The sequence below is a fragment of the Capricornis sumatraensis genome, chromosome 2 (assembly GCF_032405125.1).
Source record: "Capricornis sumatraensis isolate serow.1 chromosome 2, serow.2, whole genome shotgun sequence".
NCBI classification, from domain to species: domain Eukaryota; kingdom Metazoa; phylum Chordata; class Mammalia; order Artiodactyla; family Bovidae; genus Capricornis; species Capricornis sumatraensis.
Genome location: NC_091070.1, coordinates 755,242 through 777,832, shown reverse-complemented (window position 1 = coordinate 777,832; position 22,591 = coordinate 755,242). Strand labels below are relative to the sequence as shown.

Here is a 22,591-nt window from a genome sequence, read left to right as displayed (position 1 = left end):
GACCACGGCGGGCCTCCTTCAGAGTGAGGTCCGGCTCTGGGGCTCAGTGGGGTAGGGGGTGCGGGGCGCAGGCCTCCGAGCCTCTGCAGCAGGGAACTCGGCTGCAGGGAACTCGGCTGCAGGCATCCGGCAAGACCAGGCCTGAAGTTCTCGTGCCCCAGGACTGCAGCGGAGCCACCCCCGCACAAGCAGGGGCTCAAGGGGGGCCAAGCCCCAGCTCACATCGGCACGTGCCCACAACGCGGCCTCGGCAACAGGGAGCTGGCGCGGGTGGAGAAAGGCTGCCTCCCTGCGTCTCCTGGGAAAACAGCCTCTGGAGCCGGGAGAGAGGGGCCCCTGTGCTCTTGGCTGCCACGTTCTAGGGGGGTCTCATCCTGCTAAGCGGGGGTCCTGAAGTCCAAAGTCGACCTCGCTGGTCTAAGTCCGTGTCATCAGGGCTGGTTCTTCTTGGGGAGCATCCCTTTCCTTGTCCTGGGACCACCCGTGCCCTTAGGCCTGTGGGCCCCTTCTCTTCAGAGCCAGCAGGATAGGGCTCCTCTGCTCTCTGCCCTCCTGCCTCTCCCATGGGGACCCTTGTGGTGACATCAGGCCCACCTGGATCATCCAGGTTGCTCTCCATTTCAAGACCAGGAAGCTTCCTTTTGCCGCATAAGGCACCATATTCTGAAAGTGAAAGTCATTCAGTCGTGTCTGACTCTCTGTGACCCCAGGGACTATAGCCCACCAGGCTCCTCTGTTCATGGGATTCTCCTGCTCAGAATACTGGGTGGGTAGCTGTTCCCCTCTCCAGGGGATCTTCCAAAACCAGGGATCAAACCCAGGTCTCCGGCGTTAGAGGTGGATTCTTTACCGTCTGAGCCACCAGGGAAGCCCCATCCTGAGCCTGGGCGTGACCACTGTCCTACCGCAGGGTGAGCAGCAGGACGAGGACGGAACGGCCCACGCTCAGAAGCTGCCCTGGAACCCCGGGCCCAGCGCGGCTTCCGCGCTGCCCAGCTGGGGCAGCCCCTCGCGCTGTGGGGCTCCCCGGGGAGCGCCCTTCCCGCGCACTCGCTTAGCACCACGGCGGGGGCCCATCCTGCCTGGACCCTGCGCAGAGACCGGCCTTCTCCCCGAGCCCGGGACAGCGACTGCCACTCACGGAACACCCGCAGCGCCTCACCCGCAGATGCTCTGGGCCCAGCAAGCCCACCCGAGTCGCTCCCCTGCGACGAGAACTACCGCCAGCCACTGCGGGGCTGCTTTAACAGCCCGTTCTCAAACCAGCACACTGTATGAACCACGCGGTCTGCCCCAGCCACCCCGCACACCCAAAACCGGAATCCGCTGTTCACACACTCACAGGCTTACTTTTTTCTTAAAGTTGAACAAATACATCTTTACACACACACAAATTGACAGAAAGTAAGCCCTTACTGCTTTGTTAAAAACAAAACCCACATATAAACACTTTGAGGCTGAACTCCCAAGGCAAGACGATGCCATATTTCCACGCTGTGCTCAATTTTGATTCCTGTGTGTCTTCCAGCGACAACTCATTCAGACCTGCCTGAACAAAGGGGAGACGAAGTGAGAGACCAGGGGGTTAAAAAAAGCACATCCCTCTTAAGCAAGCAGTATGGGATTCTGAGAATTCTCAGTCAATAGGTCTTAGTATATAAATTCTTAACTCCTTATATTTTACCTTTAATCAATAGCAATACCAGTTATCACTGTTATAAAGCATTCAAATAACATTCAAATGACTATGAATATTTATAGCAACAAAAGAAACTAATGCTCAGATCTTCTAATCCTAGAAGAGGCCAAGCTCATTATAAATTAATACTTGAAGATTCTAGCCCAGCGAGAATTAATCTAAAAAGTCCTACCATGAAGTATTATATGGGATTCAGGGAAACAGCTATAGAAAAGCTTCTACATACTTAGCGTGGGAGACCTCCAGCCACTCCCTTTGGGGAGGACTAACCCTAGAATAATACTAATAAAGCCAACGAAAAACGGCAGAAAGGCAGAAATGAGAGAGACACCGATCCTCGATGTGAGGAGAATTTTATTTCTTGCCTCGTCAGAATGTCTTAAGTTCTTCTAGAGTCTTAGGGAAAAAAATCATGCAAATAAAATTGTAATTGCGTGCCACTTAAGTAACTCTGTCAAAGGTTTGCCCTGGAAGGGCTTTTTCAAAGAAGTTAAAAACCCATTCTAATTGCCATCCAAATTGAGGTTTACAACCCAAAGAAGAAATTATCTAGTCCCAAAGCAAACCCTATTTATTTACAGATTTCACGTAAAAGGACTTTTTGCTTCTTTCTAGCAGAAAATAGCGGAGAAGGCAACGGCACCCCACTCCGGTACTCTTGCCTGGAGAATCCCAGGGATGGGGGAGCCTGGTGGGCTGCCGTCTATGGGGTTGTGCAGAGTCGGACAGGACTGAAATGACTTAGCAGCAGCAGCAGCGTAAAATAGGAATTTTTAACATTGGAAAATTGGGATAAAGGTGAGAGAGAGAGAGAGAGAGAAAGAGAGATGCAGGTAAATAGCCTCATCAGGGCAAGCAGACCGCGGCAAGGACCCAGCAAAGGAAATACAAGCAGGCATCTGCGAACAGAGCAGCTCCCCTCTGATGATGAATGAGTCGCTGGCTCCAGCTGGAGAGGCTGCGTGCTGCCTGGGGTCTGAGCGCAGCAGCCCCTCCTCTGCGTTCAGGGGAGGGTGACTCAGCCACTGCTTATCAGGCAGCGGACAGAGCCAGCAACAAAAGGTTGCAAGACACCTTCAGAAGCAACCATTTTGAAATTGCAAACAAAGTTCTGACCAGGGATGAACATGCCCCCATATGTCGGAAAAGAGAAGTTTTTTTGAAGGAGGTAATTAACTACAGGTCTTTTATTTTAGAAGCGCACCCTCTGGCTGGCGATTCTTCTGCCTGAAGGGCCACCTTAGACTGCTGCATAGCTGATGTGACTGGACGGCAAAAGTTGTTTAAAAGTGTCTAAAAGAGTTAACTTGGCGGCCACCCACTGATAAGCTCTGTAGAGGGTCTGGAGCCCGAGGCTGGTGAGGTGGTGACCTGGAGGCCAGAAAGGGCAAGCACAGCTTCCTTCAGAAAGTGGGGACAAAGCAGAGGGGTCCCGCGGGGGAGAGGAGGGGAGTGTGAAAGGAGAGAGAGGAGCAGAGAAGCGAAACCAAATGAAAAGACAGGACTGAAGCGATTTACTTACGGACGCACATTTGGTCCAGAGAGCAAAGCCAAGGTGCGGCCATTCCCCAAAGACGCGCAAACGGGAGGGTTTAAATACCAGAACTAGGTATGTCCTAAACCTGACCTGCTGAGGCAAGATGGACACACCGTCTCAGGCTGCCCTACCTGGCAGCTGGCGCCACCCCGGGGCGCCACGCCTCTCCTGTCTTTGGAAGCGCGCTCTGGAGGAGCCCCGGCTGCAGGGCGCTGGCACAGTCTACTCTGAGGTCCGCTCAGCTCCCCTTCCCCAGAGTGCCTGACGCTGCTTCCCAGGCACTGCCCTGAAAGGCACGGCTTCTAGTTTTGAAGGACCTTTTAAAATAAGAGGTGCTTATCAACTCAACGGCCACAGGAAGCCAAGGACAGAAGTCAGGGGTAAGCCAGACATCCCTTCCCTCCTTGCTCACCATAAACGCCAAGTGGAAGAAGATACAAATAAAAGGGGAAGGATATATGGTCAAATTATTAAGAAAATGGCGAAAACCACCCAGTCAACGATGAAACCAGGTCGAAAACAATGGGGAAAACCACGGAGAAAACAGAGATGAAACAAAACCCAGAAAATGATGCCAACCCAGGCCCTTTAAATAAGGACGGTGTTCAATACGAAACTGTGAATGCTCGCACTGAACTGTAACACGTGACTAGTCCCAAAGTTTTAGGAAAGTCTTGGACGAAAGGGGCACATCGAAGCAGCGAGGAGTCAGCAGAGCCCTCCTGCCCCAAACCATTTTCAGGAAGAGGCTGCGCCAGCACGCAGCGGCGAGGTCACCAGGAAGAAGCGGCTTCCAGCAGGAAACTGCCCCGGATGAGCGCCAAGGTTCCTAGATTCTGAGGTTCTGGGACATGCTAAAAATACTGCCATGATGATGCTTTGACCTGACCAACTGTGCAGGCCTCTGAAATAACCAAGCCAACTCAAATAGCAAGGCAGTCTACAAATTAGCTGGGTGTAGTCTTACGTTCTAAACCCACACTTAGATCTATGGTATACACTCAAAATTTCCCCCCAATACTATTTGATGACCTTAAGTATTAAAAATCTATGTAATTAAAAAACTCCCTATTATCAATTTCCACTTCAAATGCTGATATTCACTATACAGAATCAAGCAAAGACACGACTAAATTGCTGCGCAACAAAGTCATTATTAAATAACAGCTACGCCCATATTCTGTCCATCTTTGGGATCAACGCACCTTAGAGAGTTTTCCTCTACTTTGACTGACCTTTCACTGGGCTGCTGAGGCAGGGGAGGAAAGTATAGTCTTCCTCATTTCACAGGAGGAGGAGGAGGAGGCACACAGGGGCTGAGGGTCTGGCCATCTGGAAATACAGTACTTAATTGCCTTCCCACCTGTTTTTTGCAAACTCATCAGCAATACTCATGGAGAGTCAAATGTAATACATTTCACTCTTCGGTTAAAGCCAACAGTTCAGGAAAGAGAGAAAGAAAAAGAGAAACTGAGCTCTTTTCTGGTAACCCTGCTTCCTTTAAAGGACAAACGTGCTTAAGATGCTGATAAGCGTATTTATTAAAAACCGAACACTAGGAAACAAAGCCGGGGCCCTGACCAAGCGACACATGGGCTTTATGCGTCATTACTCACGGCTTCCTGAGACTTTGGTTCTCCCAAGAGGCTCAGTGAAAAATAGTCAACTTTGCATCCAACTTCAGCACAGTGTTCCTAATCACCTCAGAGCTCTTTGGAACAAAAAGAGCTAATTTAATAACATGTTGGTCAATATTAAGAAATAATTATTATTTGGTAAGAGTCCTAGAATATAGAAATATAGTATTATACCTAAGCAATTCATCTACAAAAAAAGTATGGAAATTTCATCTACAATGGTTCCTTAAATCTATGGCTCATGAGCAAACCATTAATTTCCAATGTCTAAATACCTTAAAAGGAAAAAATGTTTATGTATTACTCCCATCATATGAAATCTGCCCAAATAAGATTTTAAAATGCTCAATGTAAAGTGCTAAGTTTAATGAAAAACTATGTATTTGCAAGCTGGTAGTATGGTTGGTGATGGAGCAATGATGATTTAGAGTCGCCGTACGAGAGGCATATGTGCAGCTTTTATATTCTCCACATTAAAAATATTCTTCAAATACAAATAAATTCCAGCCAGCCTCTTATCAGAAAGGAACATTATTAAGTTTGCAAAAGAGTGACAATGAAAAGAACCCCAGAATATTAGCAAAAACTGCCGAATATGCTTGTCTTTCTATACATGAGATGAATTCACTGTGGAAAAAAGAATTCACTATGATGCTGCTCAATTTGCCTACCTCCCAACATAGGCTTTGAGAAACTCCTCTAAACGCCACAACTTTATAAGGGACATGTATAGTTTCACGATATTTCTGCTGCAGAAACTCCTTAGGTTATCCCCTCACCCACAAGAAACCCCCGAACCAACCAACCAACCAACCAAAAATTTTTTTTTAAAAATTCAAATACCCAAAACTCAGTGGAAAGAGTTGACTAACCAAACTAAAATTCCCCATGAATGCACCAATGAAATAGCTAAAAAAAGACACAAAAAAACAAACAAAAAAAACCACATTTATAAAGTCTAGATAAAAATCAACCAAGTAAATAAAATGTATTCTTTACCTAATCTTCAAAAAATAAATACCTATCTCTGGGTGTTTTAAACACCAAAGTTTAGGACTCTGAAGTCGTTGTATTAAATCCAAACTCTAGCCGTCTTTAAAGCTGAGTTCAAATAACCCCAGATCTAGAATGTCGCCACCGGCTACAGCTCTGCTTAGCTCTTTTTTTAATGTCTACTTTCGTCTCTTTACTTGGCTGCATCGGGTCTTGGTTGTGGCGTGCAGGCTGTTTATTTGCAGGACACGGGCTTAATCGCCCCACGTGGGATCTTAGTTCCCTGACCAGGGATCAAAGCCGTGTCCTCGGCATCGCTAGGCAGACTTTTAACCACTGGACCACCATGAAGTCCCTATATCAGTTCTTAGGAAACCAAGCTGGTATTAGTAGTTTTAACTATATGTATAGCCTTCTCTTTCATTTACTAAGAAACAAACGCTGCACAGATACCTCATATTTGATGGTTGCTTTGATCACTGGTATCAGAGTACTTAGGTATAGGCTAGGATCCCAGCAAAGCACTCCGTTTAAGGAACGAGTCTTACTAATTAGGTGTTACAAGCCCCAAATATATTTCACTGAACTATTCAGTAACCAGCGACAAGTGAATTGTTAAGTAACTAGACAATAGTATTTTTTCCCTCCAAACTATTTATTTAGACTATTAATGCAGACTAATTTTAAGTAATTATAATGTAAGTATGAAGAGTTGACATTGTAATTTATAGTTTAATGATCCCTAAATATGCTACCAGATTTAAAACAAAACCCGTTACTACAGCCGCCATGATCTGCTAATGTTTGAAAAATCAACATAAAACCACTGCAGAAACTAACTTAAAGAGCCCACATAAGGGAGATTCTGCAGTTCATGGGGTCGCAGAGCCGGACACGAACGAGCAGCTGGACTGGACTGGACTGAACGATTATACGTTAAGAAGAGTCACAAACAGGTTCCTTTCTAGCTTTCATAACGTGCACATCGGAGAAGGCAATGGCACCCCACTCCAGCACTCGTCTGGAAAATCCCATGGACGGAGGAGCCTGGTGGGCTGCAGTCCACGGGGTCGTGAAGAGTCGGACACGACTGAGCGCCTTCACTTGCATGCGCTGGAGAAGGAAATGGCAACCCCCTCCAGTGTTCTTGCCTGGAGAGTCCCAGGGACGCGAGCCTGGTGGGCTGCTGTCTACGGGGTCGCACGGAGTTGGACACGACTGAAGCGACTTAGCAGCAGCAGCAGCAGCAGCAACATACATATGCTCAAACGAGTCAATTTAAACACCAATTAGAGTTTTGGAAGACTCGAGCTTTCCACTGTATGTGTTCACCATGAGAAAACCTTTCCTGAATTGTTAGGGGAGTAGGGTTTTTCTGACATTAGAAAGCCAATAAGAGTCCCAAAAGCAAGGGCAGCAAAAATTAAAAAAAATCCGGACTACCTTGCCAGTAGACTTTACTCAAATATCTAAAAGACAGAATTACTCAGTAAAATAAGTGTACTTATTACAAATAATTTTTATCTTCCCAGCCCACTTTTAAAACATATATGCAGTTAATGATAAAATAGTTATACTATACGTACTACATTATAGGTGTGCTTTATTCTAATACATTAAAAATACTTCAAGAAAAAAATTTTAATGTACCATTTAAAAATACTTTCAAAACATTCACCAAAGTTTATAAAAAGTACGACTTTATTGTGCTGCAATATATATTCTTCCCATGAAGATTTTATGTAGAACAATTTGCGGTTTGAAACACCTTTATTTGCATTTGCTATAAAAGCATTTTGACACTTTTAAAGTTGAATTAATTTTCTTCAAAATAGTTCATATCTTTGCTCGGACAAAAGAAAAGTTTCTTGTGCTATCTCAATTGGTGAATAAAAAGGTTCACTCTCATGTTGATAAAATCTTTGCATTTTATGAGTATAAATAATTAAGGTTACATATATTTGAAATGCATACAGTCGAGTTGAGACAGCATAACCTCTGACCACAGTAGACCTTTGCACAGGGCGTTTAAGGGTGCCAACGCTCCATGCAGACAAAAGCCTGCGTGTAACTGCTGGCCGGCCCTCCTCTAGAGGAAGACCTTTCGTATCCTGATTTAGGCAACCAGGACAGCACAGTACCGTAACGTGTGAGAGTGAAAGCCGCTCAGCCGTGTCTGACTCTGTGACCCCATGGACTATGCAGTCCATGGAATTCTCCAGGCCAGGATACTGGAGTGGGTAGCCGTTCCCTTCTCCAGGGGATCTTCCCAACCCAGAGACTGAACCCAGGTCTCCTGCACTGCAGGCAGATGCTTTACCAGCTGAGCCACAAGGGAAGCCCTGAGGGTTTACTATTGGAAAAACCCACATATAAGTGGACCCGCGCAGTTCAAACCAGTGCTACTCAAGGGCCAACTGTACTCTCAGTAAAAAGGCAGTCTTGAGTAGCATGAGTTTCTGGCGCTTCAGTGGAATTGTGTTTGAGAAAAAAACGACTGCTCCAAATGACTTTATGATTCAAGAAAATACTTTGCTGCACAGGTGAATCTGCTTCTGAGAGAAAGCTAATGTAAGTAGGATTAGATATTTGAGAAAAGCATTCACCAAAGGAAAATGTATGTAAAACACGGGGCTGGTGGCCCCCTTATGACGAGGCCAAAAGTGAGGGACTGACCCTCAGAGCAGATAAAAGTACGGTAACGAGAAGCTGTATGTAATTGCTGGTAAAACATAGGGCGCGTCGGTATCCATCCACCACCACCCAACGCTGGGAAAACACGGTCCGAAGGAGGTGCCCTCTGTTAGGCTGGGTTTTTGAGGTTTGCCGCAAGAAACACATTCACTTTGAACCCAAGAACTTAAGTTCTGTTCCAAGAGGCTTTCCACCCAGTATCGACTGTGTTTCAAATCGAGTTGCTGCTGAGATAAGGACAGCTGGGAAGGGTATTCTCTGAATAGCAAGGTGATAGAGCTGGCTTCTTCAAAGTAACTATTTCCTCTCCAGCTGGTAGTTTTTAGGTGTATGTGATTTTGAAAAAATTAAGATAACATTCACAGAACATAAAATTCACCATTTGAACACATTATTGACTGAGGGAGTTTTGCAGAAACTAATGCCTGTGGTCATCACACATCTCCAGTCAACAATGTGCTAAGCGGACAACCCGGTGGCCTTTAGTATAGTCACAACCGTGCGCAGCCATTATGACTGTCTAATTCCAAGCGTTCTCACCATCCCCAGACCTTATCGCCCACACACAGGCAGTCACTCCCGTTTCCCACCCCGCCATCCCCGGGAACCGCTGACCTACTTCTGTGTCTATGGATGTGCCTATTGGAACATTTCATATAATTGGGATTATACAACATGTGGCTTCTTGTGTCTGGCTTCTACTTTTTTTTAAAACCTTTTTATTTTATACTGGGGAACTGGGGCTTCCCAGGTGGCGCTAGTGGTAAAGAACCCGCCTGCCAGTGCGGGAGACATGAGACGAGGGCTCGAGCCCTGGGTGGGGAAGACCCCCTGGAGGAGGGCCTGGCCACCCACTGCAGGGCTCTTGCCTGGAGAACCCCACGGACAGAGGGGCCTAGCGGGCTATGTCCCCAGGTCACAGAGTCGGATGCGCCTGAGGGACCGGGCACGCACAGCGGATCAACAGTGCTGCGGTCGTTTCAGATGAACAGCAAAGGGACCCAGGCTGCTCGTCCTCTTCGCTGGCGGTTCTTAGACCATTCCAAAAGGGCGGTCATTCCACGGTCACCAAGCCAAGCTGCTGAGGATGCCTGGCCTGCCCCTGACCGCACTTCGGTTTCTAGAGCTCCTCTGTGTGACGATGCTCCAGCTCTCCGACTGCCTCTGATCCCGTGAACATGGACTGCAGTTGGAGGTACAAAGGGTCGTCTCTGGAACGTGGCTTTGGGATAGAAAATAATCCATTAGGTAGAATCTCCGAAGTGGGAAAGAACAGCAAAGGACAGAGGAGCGACCTTTTCACTTGACCGCAATATCCTAACGGTGCTGCGTGCCCAGGTTAGGCCTCCTCAGTGACACCGAGGCTGTTCTGCAAGAGTGAGAACACCACGCCGCCTCCCAGGCTCTCGGAGCGTTTAGCGAGTGCTCTGCCGCGTGTGAAAACTGAAGTGAGGAACGACAGGCGGCTCGTCCTTCATCAGACGCACGGTGACACTCAGGGAAAGATTTAATCTCAGAGTTAAATTTGTTCTCCGTAAGTCAGTTCCTGGAGCTTCAGCTCAAACTCTCGTATAACCATGTTTCAAATTGAGTTCCGCACATGTTTGTCTGCACGATGTGAACTCACAGGTAGAGAACCACGCATGATGCCCGACCTGTGCAGGGGCGGAGCATCAGTGGCGCATCGCGTGTGCACTGTGAGCTCAATCAGTCTCAGCAGGACTTTTTAAAGGGCTAAAAACATTCCTATAAAATGGGAAGGTGCTGTCATCCAAAAGATCTTAGTCTATCTTTCTCTCACCTACATGTGAGCAAAGTCTTTAATTAGTACAGGCATGACACAGAAGCCATTAAGTAGCCTTTATTTAAAACAAGAGGCAGAAATCTTATCTAGTTTACTCTTCTATTACCTGTTTCTAAAATAGTACCTGGCCTGGAGCAGGAGCTCAAAAACTGTCTCGTGCATGAAGGGAAAAATGAACACAGGTGAGCCTGTGACGACCGAGTCCTCACTGCCAGGAGCCGCTGCGAGGAAGCGACAGCAGTGATTCGGATGACGGTCACCCAACCTCTGCTTCGGCCGCAGCGGAGCAGCCTGAGACTGGGACTAACTCCCCAGTGAAAAGAGCGTGAGAGCCCGACAAAATGCATGGAACCTGCTTACGGACCTCAAGGACCAAACCAGTGCAGGCAGACCCTGAGGAGCTGCGGCCCCTAAAAGAAGGAAGCACACGGGGGTGAGCTCCTGCTCATTCTGCCTTCTCTGGAGAAACTGAAAATTCACAAAGGAAGCAAAGCCGGGCAGAGAGCAGCCCGCCTGCCCGCGTGGCACACGCAGGTCGGACCCCTGGGGTGGGGCGGTTCCCTGGAGGAGGACCACCCACCCCAGTGTCTCTCCACGTATATATACAACACATCTTCCATAAATAATAGATACGGTGGTATATGCACATGAAAAGATACAAAAAAATCTACAGAATTATGAAGTGCATTTAGTGAGGTTGCTGGATGCAAAGACAATGCAAAAATTAATTTTATTTCTATATGCTAACAAAAAGAATTAGATAATAAAATACAAACACCAAACCAACATCTAGAAATTTAAAAAAAAGCTAGAAATAAATCTAACCTGTACATGTAAATCTTAAAATATTGCCGAGCCAAATTCAAGAAGGCAAGTAAGTAGAGGGACATACCGTGTTTATGGATTAAACTCGAAATTGAGAAGATATAAGTTCTCCTGAAATTGATCTATGTTTTCAATGCAGTATCAGTTAGACCCTAGGGTCATCTACATGGTCCCTTAGGGAAACAGACACTGTTACTAAGATGTGGCTGAAAATTCAAAGGGTCAAGAGCAGCCAAGAGCATCGGGAAGATCAGAGGTGTCAGAAGCCCTACATTCTCACATGCGAAGACTTCACAACTCCAGCCGCAGCGCACCGAGCTGCTCAGGGTGTTGGCCAAGGGAAGACGCTCACAGAAATAAGTCACTTTGGCTGCGTCCTCACACCACATGCAAACGCCGGCACGAGGTTAACTGTGCGCCCAGTGTGAGTGGTGAAACAAGCTTTCAAAAAAATTTAAGAATATTTTCATAAGATTGGTGTAAAGCTTTATTAAACAGGACACAAAAATCATTAACCATAAGAGAAAAGATTGGTATACTGGACCTCATAAAAATTAGTACTTTCTGATCACCAAAGGCCACCATCTGGAAAGTGGAAAAGCCAACCAAAGAGAAGATATTTATAATAATATATCACTAAAACCTCACCATCACTAAAATGTAAAGAATCCCAGCAAATCAGCAGGAAAAAGACAGACAACCCGCTAAATACGGACAAGCAACCTGAACAGGCGCTTAACAAGAGGCAATCTCCAAACCGCTAACAAAGAGACTGAAGGGTGTTCCAGGACACTGCATTCAAAGATGTGAAAACCATGATCACTGCTCATGCAGAGTTAGGGCCCCAGTGTGACTGATCCTTTTGGCCACAGAATGCCAGGGGTCTGAGCAAAAGGCAGGAGGAAAAGTCTGGAAGGACGGAAGTAGGGAAACAGAGCAAAAAGTTATCAACAGGCCCCTGAAAGGAAGACAGCCACCTTACAAAGCCTGTACATAACATGTTTACTGAGTTTATCCACACAGTAGACAGAATTATTAAAAGGTGTTTATCCATACGGTCACTGAAATACCGAGAGCTCTGCTATGCAGTAGCGCTCTCCACATCCACACCAAACGTTCGCATCGCAGAGTTGTACGGCTGCGCACTTGCTCACAGGGCATCATCATTTCCTTATTCCTGTACGATTTCCATCCCCAAATTTACTTCTCTGCCCCAATCAAGGCTTTATATCTGTGATCTTAATTATGACCTATAAATGCTAGTCAAAACATATTAAGAAATAGTCTCTCAAGAGTCTTCTCCAACACCACAGTTCAAAAGCATCCGTTCTTCGGTGCTCATCTTTCTTTACAGTTCAACTCTCACATCCAAACATGACTACTGGAAAAACCATAGCTTTGACTAGATGGACCTTTGCTAGCAAAGTAAGGTCTCTGCTTTTTAATATGCTGTCTAGGTTGGTCATAAATCTCCTTCCAAGGAGCTAGTGTCTTTTAATTTCACGGCTGCAGTCAACACCTGCAGTGATTTTAGAGCCCCCCACAATAAAGTCTGTATTTCCAGTTTCCCCATCTATTTGCCATGAAGTGATGGGACAGGATGCCATGATCTTCATTTTCTGAATGTTGAGTTTTAAGCCAGATTTTTAACTCTCCTCTTTCACTTTCATCAAGAGGCTCTTTAGTTCCTCTTCATTTTCTGCCATAAGGGTGGTGTCATCTGCATATCTGAGGTGATTGATATTTCTCCCGGCAATCTTGATTCCAGCCTGTGCTTCATTCAGCCCAGCGTTTCTCATGATGTACTCTGCATATAAGTTAAATAAGCGGGGTGACAATATATAGCCTTGACGGACTCCTTTTCCTATTTGGAACCAGTCTGTTGTTCCATGCCTGTTGTAACTGTTGCTTCCTGACCTGCATACAGGTTTCTCAAGAGGCAGGTCAGGTGATCTGGTATTCCCATCATCTCTCAGAGTTTTCCAGAGTTTGTTGTGGTCCAGACAATCAAAGGCTTTGGCATAGTCAATAAAGCAGAAGTAGATATTTTTCTGGAACTCTCTTGTTTTTTTGACAATCCAGCGGATGTTGGCAATTTGATCTCTGGTTCCTCTGCCTTTTCTAAATCCAGCTTGAACATCTGGAAGTTCATGATTAACATACTGTTGAAGCCTGGCTTGGAGAATTTTGAGCATTACTTTACTAGCGTGTGAGATGAGTGCAGTTCAGCTCAGTCGTGTCCAACTCTCTGCGACCCCATCGACTGCAGCACTCCAGGCCTCCCTGTCCATCACCAACTCCCGGAGCTTGCTCAGACTCATGTCCATCGGGTCAGTGACGCCATCCAACCATCTCATCCTCTGTCATCCGCTTCTCCTTCTGCCTTCAGTCTTTCCCGGCATCAGGGTCTTTTCCAATGAGTCGGTTCTTCGCATCAGGTGGCCAAAATCCTGGAGCTTCAGCTTCAGCATCAGTCCTTCTAATGAATATTCAGGACTGATCTCCTTTAGGATGGACTGGTTTGATCTTCTTGCTGTCCAAGGGACTCTCAAGAGTTTTCTCTAACACCACCATTCAAAAGCATAAATTCTTTGGTGCTCAGTTAAGTCCAACTCACATCCATACATGACCATTGGAAAAACCATAGCCTTGACTAGATGGACCTTTGTCATCAAAGTAATGTCTCTGCTTTATTAATAAATGCTGTCTAGGTTGATCATAGCTTTTCTTCCAAGGAGCAAGCGTCTTTTAATTTCACGGCTGCAGTCACCATCTGCAGTGATTTTGGAGCCTAAGAAAATAAATACCAGTGCAGGGATACAGTAATGTGTATCCGTAGTCACGAAACCAGAAAACAACCCAGTGCAAGAGAAGCACCAGCGCTGCGGCGAATGAAGACGGCAGAGGCCGCGGTGGACGCGGACGGCCGCCCTTTGAGCTGCGGCTTGGCGACACTTTTACTCTCAGGTGTCCACATAGAACTGAGGGGAAAATGGTTCATCTCTTTCTTCCATTTACTTTCTAGGGAGAAAAAGTCTTATCTTTATGTAAAGTGGTGGAAGAATTTACATAGTTACATAGCTTACTGCAGCTTAGCTTATTTTCAACAAGTGTTCAGTTGCACACCTAAAGATGCACTACCATGTCAAGCTGCTGCTGCTGCTGAGTCACCTCAGTCACGTCCGACTCTGTGCGACCCCATCGACGGCAGCCCACCAGGCTTCCCCGTCCCTGGGACTCTCCAGGCAAGAACACTGGAGTGGGTTGCCATTTCCTTCTCCAATGCAGGAAAGTGAAAAGGGAAAGTGAAGTCACTTCAGTCGTGTCCGACTCCTAGTGACCCCATGGACTGCAGCCTTCCAGGCTCCTCCGTGCATGGGATTTTCCAGGCAAGAGTACTGGAGTGGGGTGCCATTACCATTTTAGGCAGAAGTATACAATTAAAAGACGCTTGCTCCTTGGAAGGAGGGTTATGACCAACCTAGAAAGCATATTCAAAAGCAGAGACATTACTTTGTCAACAAAGGTGTGTCTAGTCAAGGCTATGGTTTTTCCAGTGGTCATGTATGGATATGAGAGTTGGACTGTGAAGAAAGCTGAGTGCTGAAGAATTGATGCTTTTGAACTGTGGTACTTGAGAGTCCCTTGGACTGCAAGGAGATCCAACCAGTCCATTCTAAAGGAGATCAGCCCTGGGTGTTCTTTGAAAGGAATGATGCTGAAGCTGAAACTCCAGTACTTTGGCCACCTCATGCGAAGAGTTGACTCATTGGAAAAGACTCTGATGCTGGGAGGGATTGGGGGCAGGAGGAGAAGGGGACGACAGAGGATGAGATGGCTGGATGGCATCACGGACTCGATGGATGTGAACTTGAGTGAACTCCGGGAGTTGGTGATGGACAGGGAGGCCTGGCGTGCTGCAATTCATGGGGTCACAGAGTCGGACACAACTGAGCGACTGAACTGAACTGATACAAATTATAAATTAAAATGCCAGCTTTTACAAAATTCCTTTATGTATGAGTAAATGTGGTTTCCTCTTTTTTAAAATTCATGCAATCAAGTTTTTAATGGTATTTTTCAAAATTTTAAGACTAAAGCAGTAACTTTATATGTGATATAGCACCTCTATATTCCTCTTCTCAGCCATCAGAAGTATGAGAATTATTATGCATTACCCTTTCCTTTTACCAATATTTGGGGCTTCCATTGTATCTCAGCTGGCAAAGAATCCGCCTGTAATGCAGGAGGCCCCGGTTCGATCCCTGGGTCGGGAAGATCCGCTGGAGAAGGGATAGGCTACCCACTCCCGTATTCTTGGGCTTCCCTGGTGGCTCAGCTGGTAAAGAATCCACCTGCAGTACAGATTCGATCCCTGGGTTGGGGAGATCCCTTGGAGATGGGAAGAGCTACCCACTCCAGTGTCCTGGCCTGGAGAACCCCAAGCACTGTATATCCATAGGGTTGCAAAGAGTGGGACACGACTGAGCACCTTTCACTTTCACAGTGCCTGTGATCTAAGCAGACAGGGTAGCACTGCAGGACCTGAGTAAGCCGCCACGAAGGGTCAGACGTCTCCATGGCAGCAGGTGTTTAACGAGGGTTATCATCACACACCATCCCAACCCAACAGCACCCAGTTACACGATCAGGCTCTTACAAAGCCAGAAAAAAACCCGCAGTGAAGAATGCCAAGTTCCTCAACCATACTGAATTTTAAAACAAATACCACATGAGCAACAATGATTTTCCAAACTAGCTACAAGCAGAAATGCCAGGAAATAAACCTGTACCATTCTGTGCATACAACTTAAATTTCCTTTTCTAAGTCACGACGTTTTGGAGGGTTGTTCTTTTGTTTTATTCTTCTTTTTCTACATAGCAGGACTTCAAATCCTGAACGATCAAAACTGTTCTTGTTTGTACGGAAAGGAACAAGAATGAAAATGGAATTTTAATTTTTTAAGTGAAGAGACAAATTTTATAAAACTGTATAAATTAACAATGTCATACAACGTTAAAGACTAACGGAAACCACATAAAGCTAAGAATTATCCCAGTTTCCTATGCTCTGGGGAAAACCTGCTGCATTAAACACTACTTGACCGATCTGAAGTGTCCAGCTCCTTACGACAGCCGACGCAGTACTGCATTAGTAAGTAGAGAAATGCACACAATGTCCTCCTACCTATTCCGGCAGAAATACACCAGGAAAATTATGCCTGATGAATAAACACCAAGATTCCTGCCTTTTAATTCAAGTCTCCTTCTAGATACAGACAGCTCGGCTTTCGCCGCGTGCGCAGGAGTGAGGGAGAGGAACTGGCTGACAATGGGGGAGCCTGTTCTGCGCTAATGTGAAGCCGAGACAGACCGGGGAACCACTTTACCTTTGGTCTAATAGTAGGTGAATATAAAATACAGATACCTGCTTAATTCACAGATTCATGAGCTAAAAAGGGGACAACAGCCTTGGGGAATGAAAGCATTAGTCACCTAATTACATAACAGGGAGCTGGACACACAAAGAAAGGGGCTCAGGAGAAACATCTTGAAAGCTCAAAGCCAAGAAATGAGATGAAGCAAATGTTCTTAAGATGAAAAATGCTGCCTCCTTGAAAATACACTTTTCCCCCATATAAAAGAAATTTAAATAACTACCTTTTAGGAAAACATTCTCTCTAAGAAAGATCACAATTTGGAGTTACTTAACATGACAGCAAATAAAACCTTTATGCCGCCGAAGCAGCTACTTTCTTTGGATAGACCTTACTTAAAAACTTCCCTGCATCTGTTATTCTATGACCACTTTTACTTTCTTTGAGTTTGCCAATAACTTGAATTTAAATTCTGAATTTTATTAAAGCCTGCCACATAACATTTTCATGCCAGATAAAGGTATTAAATAAAGGTTGACTCTTGCATGGTGTAAATAAATTAAAGGCCAGAAATTGGGATGTTCTAGTGTAAGATATTTGAGGGTCCAAAACTCAACAGTTTAAAGATATTTCACTATATTACAGTAAATCACCTATAATTATACTGCTGTGGTGTAAGCAGCGTATCTGAATTTAACTTATTTACTTAGATCTTAATATTAAAAGCATGATCGCACAATCACCAAATCGTGTTATTACTGATATTAGGAGAACACACAAAGTAATCAGGTGGTCTCACACACTTACAAGGTCAACAATGTAGACATTTTCACCATTTTGGTACCCCGTTCTTCACATATATGACAATAACAGGTACTTGGAATGAGGGTAAGGTAAGTAAGTAGACAAACTGTATACTTGTATAAAGTATTTGAGAACATACTTAAAAAAACTGAGATACAAAAGGAATTCTCTTATTAAAAAAAAGTCACAGCTACCCTAGTGTTGTTTTTTCTTTTAATAACTTGCCTTATACAAAGCCATTTACACAGTTATTTAAGTTCTCAGCATACCACAGATATTTAAGAAATCAGCAGTAGTACAAAAAAATTAATAGAAGGTGGTCTCTCACGGGTAAGTGAACCTGCAATTCCGAGAGAGACCAGAATATTGAAATTAACTCTGGAGACTTGATTTTCTGTTCCAGTGGTTCAGTGGCTTATTATTCTATAAAGGGTTGGAAGAACTGATGAATTTTAAAGCAGCTGATTTCCCTCACTCAGCACCGGGTCCGGCGCAACAGTTAGAGGCCAGCTTTGCAGCGTGTCTTTCCTCTGCTGCTCCCGCTGTCTCATTCCTGCCTCTCAGCCACGGGCAGTTACAGACCCAGGAGCCACTCATGCCTGCCTCTCAGCCACGGGCAGTTACAGACCCAGGAACCAGAGGCATCATGCCATGAAAACCGACGGCGTAGCCAAGGGAGGAGGAAGGGGAGCGGTGATTCGGCTCTGTCCCCAAAACTACTGCACAGAGGATTTAACGTTCATGTTCGTCTGTCTTAAAACTACTTCTATTCTTCTCCAAAGAGGAGTCTTTTCATTTAACGTTTTCGTATGAAGTATTTTTTAGGTTTTTTGATGTGACTACATCAGAGTTTCATGAATTTTACAGCGCCATTCACAGACACCGACGGCCTGCAGCATGAGGGGGGGCAGGCCCTGTGGGCCCTGCTCCGAGCGCTCCGCAAGGCCACTCAAGGTTATGAAGGAAAGCCCAGCAGCTGATAAACCGGCTTTCTCTTTCCTTCCTCGTGTGCTGCCCACCATTTTACCGTTTCATTTTGTCAAGTCCCGCAGAAGTGGCAAAGGTAATAAACGTAGGGGGAACCCACGAATTTCCAGAACTCACACTGCACCACCGATGCCATCAATCACGAGGATGTGCCGACTACCCTTCTGGATCATCCTTCCTTTGCAACAAAGCCTCCATAGTTTACACTTTATTCGTATTTTCTCCTAGAATGCACAGTTTTTAAAACGTATGGCGCTAACTCACACATTTCTAGATATAGTCGATCTTACTATAGGTATAAATGGACATTTTCTTGGTTATTTTAACTCTGTGCCTGATGGAATCACAGTCCGTGAATTAGCCTGAGTTCGGTGATAATGCTCCTCAGATTTGCCACCTTTACTGAGAAGGACCAAAAGCTAGAGGCACAAAATTTTCATTGACTTGAGAATTATGCAGCCATTTGGGCCACTGAAAAGTATAAAAGGTATCTCCGATAATCACTGTGAACAAAAATGTGGACAGGATAATACATTTTGAAAATAGTTTAATATTTGCCATTTTTGTTGCCTGTGCTATTAATATATACATTGGTTCAGTAATAAATATGCTACTATTACATAGAGCGCAATAGTTTTAGTATTCATAACTGGTTGAAATTAATGCTGCTATTATCTCAAGAAAGGAATAAATAAATACCATGCCCAATTCCAAACTAATGCTCAAGAGGTTATTGTTAACAAAACTGATAACATAAACATATTGGGCATTACCTTTTTAAACATGATTCCTGTAAACATAGCAAAAAATCACTTTTCTCAGTCCTGACATTTTGTGTGATGGCTTAAAAAAAATACAACACACAAATCCTGCCACCTCTTCTTTTGCATAGCGAGTGAATTAACCATATTCCAAAATGCAGCGATCATTCAGTGAAATGTCTTCAGCACACAGCGCTTGCTCTCGGCTATGAACTCAGAACTTTTGAGCTATACAAGTGCTCTGCATAAGTTTATAAAATATGCTTTCTGGTTTTAAAATTAAACAGAAAAACTTCCAAACAAGTCATAGATATGATTCTAAAATATTACGTACATAGTATCTGACTACAGGAGGAAAAGCCTCACTGCAGCACAGCACAGTGTACCCACGAGCACAGTGTCTAATGGGGCTTCCGTCTAGGGTTCCTCACAGCAGCGCCTCAGTGGCCAGTGCTTACGCCATGCAACACAGCCCCTTCCACGCTGCATCCTAAGCAGAAGGGGGATGTGAGGGCAAATTTAAAGTGGATAATGCGGAAAAAAAAGGGCAAGAATACCGTACATATGCTCTAAAGAGTGCACCTTATAAAACAGCTTGCTTTATTCATGTTTTTTAATAAAGTGCAATATTACTTAAAACAGAGACATGTACCTTAATATTCTGCAGTAACCATGAAAACAAACTGCCAGGAAAGAGCAGTGCAAAACTAAAACCATACGTAGCTTAGCATGCATCTCAGAGAGGCCCCTGATACGCAGCATGGGGCCTTCGTATGCCTTTTATTTAGTTTTTAGAAAAAGATTAATAACAGTAGGTTATCATCATAGGTAACCATAAAACAAAAACAATAAGTTAAAATCCTCTCTCAAGAAATAAGTATACACCACACATAAAATTCTTGACAGAATCTTTTGGAAAACAGTTAGACCTTTTCTTTTTTTTTGCTGATAAATCACTGTTCAAAGGATGCATCTCGCTTAAAAACCCGCAATACCCACAAGGTGAAGCAACAGCTATCATCACAGTCCTAGGGACTCTTGCTGGCGGACCTCTGACGACCCTGTGACTTACTGTCAGCGGCTCAAACCTCACCGGCCCCCACTCAGATGGACAGACACCTGTGCCCTCTCAGGAACAGTCATGCGGGCGTCATCCAGGTCACTAACAGCATCCTGTGTGCTCTGCTCACAGTCCCATTCTCTGCCCGGTGCTTCTGGATGAGGATAACCAGTTGGGTTTTCCTGGAAAAATTCCCTGCGGGGCAGATGCCAACGGGATCAGCGGGATGCAGCTTCTCAGACACAGCCTGGCCTCCAGGCAGGCCGAGGGCGCTGAAGGCACAGCGGAGCCGGCTCGGTTCCCAGGCCCCCGGGCTCTCAGTCCGAGAACTGGAAGAGGCTCTCGGGGGCGCCGCCCTCGGCGGGGTTGCCGGGCTGCAGCGCCCTCGTGGGCGTGCTCTTGCCGTGGGAGTGGGAAGACGAGGAGCGCGAGCTCTCGCTGGAGCTGCTGCGCGTCTCCGTGCTGGTGCTGGTCTTCTTCATCCTCCGCCTCTTTGCCAGAGGGGCCTTATCCACGTTCTGAAGGCAGAACCCCTCTCTCTTGTATTTGTTGAAGGCCTAGGGGAGAACAGCAAGATCAAACCAGTCCATCCTGAAGGAAATCAACCCTCAACACTCACTGGAGGGACTGATGCTGATGCTTTGGCCACCTGATGTGAAGGGCTGACTCCCTGGAAAAGACCCTGATGCTGGGAAAGACTGAAGGCAGGAGGAGAAGGGGGCGACAGAGGATGAGATGGCTGGAGGGCATCACCAACTCAGTGGACAGGCTGCTGCTGCTGCTAAGTCGCATCAGTCGTGTCCGACTCTGTGCGACCCCATAGACAGCAGCCCACCAGGCTCCCCTGTCCCTGGGATTCTCCAGGCAAGAACCCTGGAGTGGGTTGCCATTTCCTTCTCCACAATAGACATGAGTTTGAGCTAACTCTGGAAGACAGTGGAGGACAGGGAGGCCTGGGGGGGTGCAGTTTACACAGTCACAAAGAGGTGGACGCGACCGGGAGACTGGATAAGAAGGGATGGAAAAATATGGGGGAACCGCCCCCAAAGCGACAGGACCGCAGTCTCCCTCGCAGCTACGGCCGGCAGACAGTGTGAGGCTGGCACCCGCAGCTCCAGCTCGTCCTGGGAGTGTGAGAGCCAAGGTCGCTCCACTGTGTGTGGCTCTTTGCGGCCCCGTGGACTACACGGCCCATGGACTTCTCCAGGCCAGAATCCTGGAGTGAGTGGCCTTTCCCTTCTCCAGGGGATCTTCCCAACCCAGAGGTGGAATCCAGGTCTCCCGGGTTGTGGGCGGACTCGTTACTGAGCATGAGGTGAGCCACAAGGGAAGCCTAGGAACATGGCCCTCCGACCACCGCCTCTGAGACGCCAGGAGGGCACAGAAGTCGCCGGGGGAGGGTCTCTGCGGCCCTCTTGAAACCCGCCAGCAAGGCTGTCCAGGAGTCCCAATTCTAGTCAATCTTTTGAAGAGGGGGAGCTCCCTCTCAATTACAGGAACCACCGACTGACTGGAAATTCCTGGAGAATGTTAGCAATCTCACTCCCTTCCCCCCATTAACCTCACTCATCCTGAGCTTTAAGTCCCAGCACAGAGCCCTTGACCTCCACGCCCACGTCAGTGCAGTCTGGGTACGTGCTGGACACAGTAATACGCAGAGATGAGCTCCACAGACCTCAGCCTGGCTTCCTCCTCGCAGCAGCCCGTCTCTGCTTTTCTCAGATTCGGGCGTAGGCACTGCTGAGGTGCCAACCCTGCCTCACACGCCACTGAGAAGGTCTGGAGCATCTGCAAACGCCTGCAGTCAGCCTCCTCATGCCGCCCCAGACCCCAGTCCGTTAGCTTCTCCAACCCACTTCTGCAGCCGAGAGAAGACGCTGTCCTGTCTCCTTCCTCAGCTACCCTCTCAGAAGCAATGGTGCTTCTCCGACTCCCCTGCTCCTCACACAACCACCTTAATGGACTTGCATCTGTTCGGCACGGGTGTGCCAGAATCTACACTTATTACTGTGAAGCCTCAGCCTTTCAAGTATACAATAGTTACTTAATACTAATTAGCTTACTTCTTATCCCTTAGGTTCTAGAACAATAAAGTTATGCACAAAATGAATGTTGAAGGGACGGACTTTTGCACGTGCCTTAATTTCTAATGCTGATTTATAGTTTCCACGGACAGTGACTCAGCTTATTTGAGAGAAAAAGTGCTAGTACAGACTTACGGTAGCCAAGAGGGAAGGAGGGAGGGGTAGGGATGGACTGGAGTCTTGGTTTATCAGACGCAAACTACTATACATACAGAATTCAATAAACAACAAGCTCCTACTGTACAGCTCAGGAAACTATATTCAATATCCTGTGATAGACCATAATAGAAAAGAATGTGCAAACAAATGTAGAGTATGTATTTATATG

The 22,591-nt window shown here is 46.1% G+C and overlaps 1 protein-coding gene across 1 annotated transcript in view; it reads right to left on the bottom strand.

Annotated features, from left to right (window-relative positions):
- Window positions 1-18,943: 18,943 nt before the first annotated feature.
- RPS6KA5 (ribosomal protein S6 kinase A5) overlaps window positions 18,944-22,591 on the bottom strand; it is a 181,832-nt gene continuing 178,184 nt past the window's right edge. Inside the window, exon 17 of the mRNA XM_068966566.1 lies at window positions 18,944-20,736. Coding sequence (XP_068822667.1) covers window positions 20,497-20,736 — 240 coding nt within the window. The 3' untranslated portion in view covers window positions 18,944-20,496. The remainder of the gene's footprint in view (window positions 20,737-22,591) is intronic.